The 9847-nt window shown below is 32.8% G+C and overlaps 1 protein-coding gene across 1 annotated transcript; it reads left to right on the forward strand.

Moving 5' to 3' along the window:
- Nucleotides 1-3274: 3274 nt before the first annotated feature.
- LOC132048342 (transcription factor CYCLOIDEA-like) lies at nucleotides 3275-4911 on the forward strand. Its single transcript, XM_059439249.1, has 2 exons — nucleotides 3275-4565; nucleotides 4662-4911. The coding sequence occupies exons 1-2, from the start codon at nucleotides 3710-3712 to the stop codon at nucleotides 4700-4702; spliced, it is 897 nt and encodes a 298-aa protein (XP_059295232.1). The 5' UTR covers nucleotides 3275-3709; the 3' UTR covers nucleotides 4703-4911.
- The last annotated feature ends 4936 nt before the right edge of the window (nucleotides 4912-9847 follow it).

The raw sequence follows: 9847 nt of genomic DNA on the forward strand, positions 1-9847 counted from the left end.
TTTTTTTTTTTGTAATTTATTCCACTAGGAGATTTCCAGAAATTGAATTATTTAATTATTCATAATTTCTTAGACCTATTTACCCATGTCAATAAATTTTAATGTATTTGGAAATCACATTTTGTAGGATGTCCCCATCTTTATTAATATTATGTTCATCATAAAGCGTTACGAGCTTTCCAGTATTCATAATTAGACTAATCTGACAGAAGGATAATTACTACATCACTGAGGTGAAATGACATCACTATGCAAGTATTAATGCCATTTTCGCCAAAAAGCAATTAACCCATATATTTGATTTTGGAATAAATTCTTGATGACTAAAAAAATCAAACGCGTGCTAATTAATCAATAATGAAATTATTGACCAAAACATTAGCACCTCCCCTATATAAAAATTTAAATTACATCTAGACTTTTAAGCACCTCTTACATGTACCCATATTCTTGTACAAACCAAACACTCACCTACAACATCTTTGCCTGCTTGTTTGTATGTAAAATATAGTCAAATTTTGCTTTTTCTTCAAAATTTTCGACCAATATAGAATTTATTTCAACTTATACAAAAAATGTTTAACAGAATGACGGATTATTTTAAGGATCATAATATTATTACACATCAGTACAACTATGTACATTCTAGCCTTAATGAGAATAGATTATATTGTTTTCATTTTTTTAATTTTAGAAATAACATTATTACTTATAATAAGGGGGAATCTAAAGATTTTGTAGTCACTTAATTAGATTCTAACTAATGGTTAGGCTTTCCTTTTGACTTTCTTAGCCTATTCTCATTTTCCACTCTATTTTCTTGTCCATTTCTATGTGGGTCCCTAAAATTTGTGTATATTTATATTTCTAATACCTTTTTTGTGAATCTTTTTTATATGGTACTTTTAGTTTTTATATTTAGTCCAACATAAATATTTTTTATATATAATTAAGAAGATATTAATAGTTTTATATATCAAATTTATCATTATTTAGATAAGTGAATTTTTACATAACGTAATTCTTCGAGAGAAAATCATATTAAATGGGCACTCTTCAATTAAGGTGATTTAGTAAAAATGCTTAAATAAAGAGAGAGTGATCGGACTTTCTAATGCTTTTTACTTTCTAAGGTGATTTAGTAAAATGCGTCCAGGGATGAATGGGCCAAGTGTCTGATCTCTTACTTTCTAAGGATAAGTGATTTCGGTGGGGTTAGTGGGCTGCCGGGCGATCACGGGCGGAGGGCAGTGTTGGAGGGGCACAGCGGGCCGTGTCCCCTTTGGAAACTAATATAGGGATACGAGTCGAATATTAGATTACCCTTTATATTATTTTTCATTGTACATTTTGGCAAATTTTAAGCAACTTTGGAAAGTGCATGCATTTGTTTGAATATAAAAAGGAAGTCTAGATAGACTCTAAGAAAAATATTATTTTCTAACTTACAACAACTTCTATATGACTCAATCTATTAGAAATATTGAGAAAGTGACGAACTACTTTTACAACTAATATAATGTTACAAAAACAAAATAAAAAGCAAGAGTAGAAAAAAAGTCCAAAGAAAATTACTATAAAAAGTTATAAATATAAATTTTAATGTAGTAGTAAACGACAACGAATCATAAAATGGAATTTAACATGTTTCCCCGAAAGGACTTTATAAAGGGTTTTCAAACGACACTAGTTTTAGATGTAACGGGAAAATGAAACACAGTGCACAGACATTTACACATGGAAAAATGTGTACAACAGAGACTGAGTTGGACTTTCTATATTTGTTTGACAATGATTGAAGGACCCCCTCTCATTTAAACACTTCCTACCAAAATTAATAAGGAGCTCCGGAGGATAGACATGTATAATTTCTATAATATTTTTTTATTTAAATTTTCTATTTGAATTGATTTTTTAAAATACCCAATTTTTTACTTTTAGATTATTTTTGTACTCTTTTTACCTAAAAATAAGTGCTTTTAAGCATTTTTTTTCTTTGCCAAATACCACAAATATTAGAAAAGTGCTTAAAAGCCGATAAACACTTACTTTTTTATGCATGATCACATTGTGGTATTTCTTAGGTGACCTAATTAATAATATAGAAATTTAATTAAACTCATGCGTACAAAGTTAAGTAGATGTGTGGAGCGAAAATACAAAATCAGCCTATTTACGTTTTTTGTAATACCTCACTCAAAGAGATGAATAACTAAAGGATATAAAATTTTATTTTCTTATTTCATTTAACATTCCCAGGGTTTAGAGTCTTAGAAAGGGGTATCTATTATAGGCTTACTGTTCAAGAAGTAGATGAAAATGTATAAATTAGGGTTTTGTTGATGGTGAAAGTTAAATTGAATGAACTCTGACGGAACAATACAAAGCAGAAACAGTGATAAAACTTGTCGGTTAGCGTAGGACGACACAGTGCAAACATTTAAGTGTACAACTATACCTAGCAATGATTGAAGGACACATTTTATTGATAGAGTCCACACATGAAATAGCTCAAATTTTCTATTTGAATTGATTTAAAATACCCAATTTTTTACTTTTTAGCTTATTTTTGTACTCTTTTTTATGAAAAATAAGTGTTTTTAACCTACATACAAATTGGAGCTAGCTACTGTGTTATTTTTAATAATATAGAAATTTAATTAAACTCGCCACTCCTCCATCCTTAACTAAAGGATATAAAATTTTATTTTCTTCCGTCACATTTTAAGAAGTAGAAAAATGTATAAATTATATGGTGAATTAAATGAATGAACTTAACAATAAATCAGAAACAGTGATAAAACTTGTCGGTTAGCGTAGGACGACAGGCAAAAAAGTACAACTATACCTAGCCACATTTTATTGATAGAGTCCACACATGAAAAGTTAGGTTTTATCTAAAATTAGAATCCTTAACTAATTCGTCCGTCACATTTTATGAAATGCACTTTGACATAAATTATGTGATTATAAATCTCTTATCAAAGAGTATAGAATGTATTTTATTCTAAAATTAGAATCGTAGGGGTGAAGCTCTATTTTTATTACGGAAAAGTCAATATTTCAGCAACCATGTTTAAAGAGTCATTTAATTCTTATAAATAAACTTTTCTAGAATCATAATGTAGGAAGATAAAATTGCTTTACAGACCAACTAAAACAGGAAGTACGTCTCATAAATTGGGATAGAAGATTTACTTTATAACTATTGGAGTATCTGCGGTCCTGTAGCTTTTGTTGCGTTCCATTAAACCTAATGAAACATATCTTCTGTTTGTCTATAAATGTTTGCCTTGCATCTTCACTGGCTACTGCCAATAATTGTTTAGGGGTTTCCATCACTTTCCATCTCTCTTAAAGTGGATGAGGATTACGTTTTTAAACTGTTAAAAGGAATAGTTGATGTTGATATATCTGAACGGAAAAGTTGTTGTTTAAAAGATAGATTTTTAAGAGTAAAAGATGGAAAAGTAGAAACACAACGAACAGAAGAAGAAAGAGTACATAGTCACCGCACATGAATTTAGAAAACCTTCAAATCTTTCCGTCGCTTCTCTACACTATTTTTAGAGCAATAGTGATGGAAACAATAGAAAGCTCCCATCAAGCTTTCGAAAGGCCAATGCTGTAGTGCTACTAGTATTTAATTGCTTATCAGCTATTTTAGTTCTTCAAGATTTCATACAGAGAAATTCTAAGGTTAAAAAAAATGTTCCCTTTCGGAAACAGTAGAAATGGGAACCCTATTCTCCACAATTCAGTACCATCCTTTCACAGCTCTCTTGGCCTCAATGGCAACCAAATACTCCTTCATCAACACCAAGATCAGCTCTCTACTCATCATTACTTAGCCCCAAATGCTCACTTAATCGACAACAGCAGCTCGTTGGTCTTTGCAAATTACAATGTCATCAACAACAACAACAGCAACAAGTCATTTCAAGATCCTTCCAATAAAAAGAAACCTTTGAAGAAGGATAGGCACAGTAAGATTTTGACATCTCAAGGGCATAGGGATCGGAGGGTGAGGTTGTCGATAGGGGTTGCTCGTATGTTCTTTGATTTGCAAGACATGCTTGGTTTCGACAAACCAAGTAAAACCCTTGAGTGGCTATTCACTAAGTCCAAATTAGCCATTGAAGAGCTCACTGATCAAAATGCCAAGATCAAGAGTACTATTAATTCAGAATGTGAGGACGAGGTTGTTACTGCTGCCTCAAAACAAATGAAAGAGGAGGAGGCTATAGTTGCAAGAGAGTCAAGGGCCAAGGCTAGAGCAAGAGCTAGGGAAAGAACTATCAAGAAAATCTGGACCCAAATTGAAGCCAAATCTAACTCAAAGGAGCACACAAAGATGGAAGAAATCAAAGAAATGAATAACCCAAATATCAAGTTCTCCTTGGGTTTTCACTCGAATCTCATAAGTGGTCCGAATAAAGATGCTGCAGCTTCACATTACAACAATTATGCACGAAATTGGGATCATGACAACGTTAATCGAACAATTATGAGCTCCGGCTTAAGTGCACCCGTCGCTGCTACCATTTGTTGTACCTCATCGCAAGGTAAAACCTCTAACGAAAGTACTATAGTACAATTTAGTCATTTACTTCCAGCAGTACACATTTGCAATTCCAATATATCTTTTGTTTAATTTGCAGTTCAGAAAGCATGGGACTCGTATCACGGCAGCCAAATCTAAAGGGGACAGTGTAAGCATAGTATTTCCTTGCCGTTTTCTAGGTTTATTTTGTATTACTATAGAGGTTGCCTTCCGTTATTGTTTTTGCAATGCCTCTCTCAGCCATAAGTAATGGATGTGTGCTGAAAATTTTGTATGCAAAACATTTCTATGCAATTTCCATGCTTGTAATATATATGTATCAATCGGTGCACTAAAAGTTCTGGAGTTTTTGGTGGAGTACTGTACTGGAAGTAAAACAAGATCACAAGTGAAGTTAAAAACCAACCAGAAGATCTCAGAATCCTGCCTGTTGCCATGCGTACCTCGAATTCGATCTGGTGAAATAACAGCCAGTCAATTCCAGAAATTGAACTGGAATCCTCATGTCCAAGTCTAATTTTCTCCTAACTGGATGATTAATGTTTGGGCTGGGCTTTCTCTGGTGAGTTTCTCTAAGTCATACTCATCATTTGCAAGTTTTCTGTATTCCAAAACATGGGGCAAAAGTATGTTGACCTTTAGCTTAATAGAAATTAATTAAGCTGGAGGATCAGTAACTTTCAACTTGACCAATGAGAAAAGAAGGAATACTAAAACCAGATCAGAAACTGTGGAGTTCTTCACATAACAAATTAAGGGAAAAATTCAACTGAGAGATAACTTACCCTTTCAAGAACTGGTATCAGCCACAAGTGTAAGCCCTTCTCTGATCTATCAGCCATAAATCTCGCATGAAAAGAAGTCAAGTTACTTGCATATTAATTCTAATGAAACTAATTAAATTAAAAGATTAATATAGGTAGAGGACTTCTGAATCCATAAACATCTACCACCTCTTTTTTCCAGTTAAAGTCCATCATCCAGGCTACATGAACCCTGTCAATGCTGTCATGATCGGGGGTTTGGCCAAACCCTTACCAATATACATATTAACCCAAAAATATACCATGAGGAGGACATATACTTTAGCCTCCAAGCTTAAATGTAGAATGCGAGTCCTCATCCTATAGAGATTATGTGCAAAAAAAGTAGCTTGTGATAAAAGAGGACTCCTCACCCTTTGATAGCTAAGTTCTATAAAAAAGTTTAATTAGAAGCCACCTTCAGAATAAGTGGGTGGTTAGGCATGACCCCTACCTCGTAAATTAATAAAAAGTAGCAAATACATGTGCTAGAGATATGTTACCTAACCTCTTCAAAGTTCTATATTTGCTTAAAAAATACTAACCCTAGCTACTGTAACTCATAACTTTACTTTAGCCCAACTTACAGTTTTGGAAAGACAAAAAAAAAAAAAAAAGAGAGGCAAATTTCATAACTGATCATGAGTGGACATTGTTCAATATTATAATATACTCCAATAATTTAGTATTGCCATATACATCTAACATGGTAAGCATATTTGTTTGCTCAAAGGCACAATTTGTCATAAGGAAACATGTTAGCATTCTGTTGTATTGTGATTGATCAAGTTGCTTGGCCTGTTTGCTAAACATTGTTAGTTGCACAAGTTCTTATTCCTTTATTTTTCTTTAATTTTGTTTTTCTTGTATTTTCTTTCCCGGCTTTAGGTGAGGTATGGTTCATGCCCTCCTCACTCATACCTTCCTTGAAGCTATATATTAAAGAAAAAAACATAGGGTTGATCTACTTCTAAGTCTAACTTCTATAAAAATTTAGTCCTTTCAACAGACATATAAGTGCTGATTTAGGTTGTTCATTTAACATTGTCATATTGAGAGAGCACGTAAGGCTGTCAGCACCCAACGAAAATCTTAAGGCAATGGGTGAAGTAACCCCTTTGGAAGGTTTTATACAACCAAAGAGGGGCAATATTGCTCTAAGGTTTTGGGTTAGATGCTCACATTGTTTCTCATGGTATAAGATCATGGTGAGATCCTGGATTCAAGTTGCACTGTCACCCCATTGGACCGCACATGAGGGAGCGTGTAAGCAAATATAAAAATGTTCACCTGTAAGCTAAAGCTTTAGATGAGGTGATCACATAATTGAACACATAGCAAGTCTTATGAATCTCTAAGCCATTGGCTGCCTTTATTTAAAAAAATTTAGGGTGTCATAAGAGCTCAGTTATCTTTATGAGCTATACTGCACAAGTTTGTGATCTTAAATTCTTGCTATGTACCGTTCCTTACATTTTTGTCATGATTAGCTAGCTCAGCTCACTGAAGGCCCCAATATATGCCCTGCCTAGATGCCTCCAGTTATTGGAGTGATATTTAGAAGACACTTACATGTGCACATCATGTGAAACTATCAAAAGGCTTCTGCTGCTTACTGTGTTGCATACCACTAGGAATATACATGCCTTAAAGCGGATAAATCACTTAAAACTTATCTTGTATTACAATTCTCAGTGTTTTATGTTGCATTAGATAGTTGTAAGAATCTGCACCAGGCAGAACCAGAAAGAGATTATTGACAATTAAAGATGTCCCAACTTCTCTCTATTGCTGGAATCCATCTTCAGAAATGTATATATGTTATACTTTTCTACACCAGCATAATTATTTTTACACCAGCACTAAATTAGAAGTTTCTTTCCTAGTAAACTTTCCTAGTCGATCTCTTTCAAAGTGTCTATGATTTATATACATAGGTCACTTTGTGTTATATAGGATTCTTTGTTTCAATTTATGTGATATAATTTGAATCAGCACGAATTTAAAAGAAAAAGTACACGTATTATTTTTGAAGTTTTGGTTTTAAATGTGTCAATATATATACATATCCAGGGAAATACGGGATCTAGCCGAAAATTTGATTCAAAACTTTTGAAATTCTTGGCCTTAAACATAACATTTGTGTTGCTATAAAAAACTTCTTATTAAAGAGTAAATCAGAAGTGAGAAGTCAATTATTTTTAAATATAAAATGCATCATTTATTTTGAAAAATACTAACAAAAAGATGATGTCACATAAACTAATTAAAAGGGACAGAATACTAGTTTTTGTCCTCCATCAAGATTTTGCTAGTCAAAATGGTTAGTCGGCCACCCCCACCCAAAGGCCGAGCTACCTGCAGCCGTTTGGCAGAACCTAAAAAAATTTGGCTGAACTTGTATTTATGTTTTAAAAAATTGCTCAATATGTATAAATATTTTATTTAGAACCCAATAAATTATTATTTCTAGAATTCAAGACTGAAAAACTCAAAATTCTAACTTCGTCTCTAACCCCACCATTGATAGAACTTGTAGGAGTAATTGTTAAAACTACAATTTCTAACTGGTGATGGAGAGGGTACCAAAGCTATTCTATTACCCATATTCAGGGATACCTCCTCGTTGAGCTACTGTTGTATCTGCCAGCATTGGGTCAAAATCCTATGCAGTTTCACTGAAACTCCTGCAAACCTTTTTGATGGGAGAGATTGACCGTCTCCCAATTAACTAGGCAGAAACTTTTAATGCAAATCATTTGGCTGCCATAAAGTTTGGTGCTGTTTCTTTGACTAGAAGATAATTGTCTGCACCAAATTTTGAATTGGATCAACTCTGCACTTGTTAGATAAAAATCTTATATTATCAGGTTACTCTAAAACTAACTACAAGTAATTATTAAACATGAATATTCTAGAGAAGATGATATGTAACATGTTTTAACTAGTTAAACTACGTTGATTATGCAGAAGTTCTTTATTATATTGTCATGTATAAATCTTAAATCTTTTGCACGAAGTTAGTGGACAATATAATTCAAGACTAGAACATTTTAATGAAGAAATTGCACGTTTTATCCTTCAAATGGGTGGGTTTTTAATTTTTACCCTTTGAATAGGTTGGTCTTTAATTGTTGCTCTTTAGCAATCGAACTTATGCCTAGTGAGACATAAGTTCTTTAGTCATGCGGGGCATAATTTGTGAAGTATTATGATTTTGACAATATAAATTTATGCCATGCGAAAAAATTGTTTGTTGTGAGGGTAAAAAATTAAAGACCAGCACAAAATAGGGTCATAAGTGCCAATGATCCCATTTTTTTCTCAGATTATAAGCTAAGTTTCTCTTCTTTTTTTCTTCCCCTTTTTGGACTCAACCTTTTTTTTTTTTTTGTCTTTTCTTCACCAAACGATTATGTGAGGAATGAATGAGCCCTTGGTAATCTCACAGAGGGTCACAGTGTAGTCATATATACTCAAAAGAGTTTAACTTAGTGTATTGACAGTATATAGTTTTTATTACACTACTAAACTAACCTATGATAGTCTGCTACTTTGGTTATAGCACATTCGATTACATGCATATTTTTCAAAAAAAAAAATGGTTTCTTTTTCCATTTTGAATATTGAATGGTAGAACTTAGATTCTAAAGAACCTTTTTCAAGAAAAGAAGATTGTACAAATAGTCTGCTACTTTGGTTAGAGGCTTATAGCACATTCGATGACATGCATATTTTTCAAAAAAAAAAAAAAAAAAAAAGAATTGGTTTCTTTTTCCATTTTGAATATTGAACGGTAGAACTTAGATTCTAAAGAACCTTTTTCAAGAAAAGAAGATTCTACAAAAAAGTAGTATTTCCTCTGTTTTAATTTGTTTATCTTATTTTTCACCTTAATCTGTTTAAAAAAGAATATTTTTTTTTTGTAAATTTGGCAACTCTTTAATTTAAACATTTCACATGGCATGTTTAAGACCATAAGATTAAAAGGGATTTTCATACGTTACACATACCTTTGACTTTTTCTTTCCTATGTTTCTGCATCGGTTACATTTCTCTTGAGCCGAGTGTTTATCGGATACAACCTCTCTATTCCATAAAGGTAAATGTAAGGTCTGGTACACTTTACCCCCCCCCCCCCCACCATGACACCCCACTTGTGAGATTACGGTCATTACACCGTATATTGTTATTATACACAAATATTTAATTAAGATCACAAAATTCAAAAGTCTTCTTTACATTAAAAAACTCAGCATCAAGTCAAACTAATTAAGACAAACAAATAAAAAAGACGGAATGCAAACTTAATCTAAAGTAAGAGTAGCAAGAATCAAGTGAATAAACCAATTTAACAATACGAACAGTATATGAAATTCAATACAGAAGATGTACAGTAGATTTGTGAGAATCTTAACGGAACTCAAGTCCTCGAGTGCTCTTTAGCAGCTATAGTTTATGGACTATGGCCAGGAATTTC

Source organism: Lycium ferocissimum, chromosome 2, assembly GCF_029784015.1.
Source record: "Lycium ferocissimum isolate CSIRO_LF1 chromosome 2, AGI_CSIRO_Lferr_CH_V1, whole genome shotgun sequence".
In the NCBI taxonomy this organism is placed as follows: Eukaryota; Viridiplantae; Streptophyta; class Magnoliopsida; order Solanales; family Solanaceae; genus Lycium; species Lycium ferocissimum.

Excerpts from the sequence above, each read along its gene's own strand:
- LOC132048342 (XM_059439249.1), top strand. The coding sequence starts at position 3,710 with ATGTTCCCTTTCGGAAACAGTAGAAATGGGAACCCTATTCTCCACAAT. Across the intron at positions 4,566-4,661 it reads TTGTTGTACCTCATCGCAAG|TTCAGAAAGCATGGGACTCG; the intron begins GTAAAACCTCTA and ends TTTAATTTGCAG.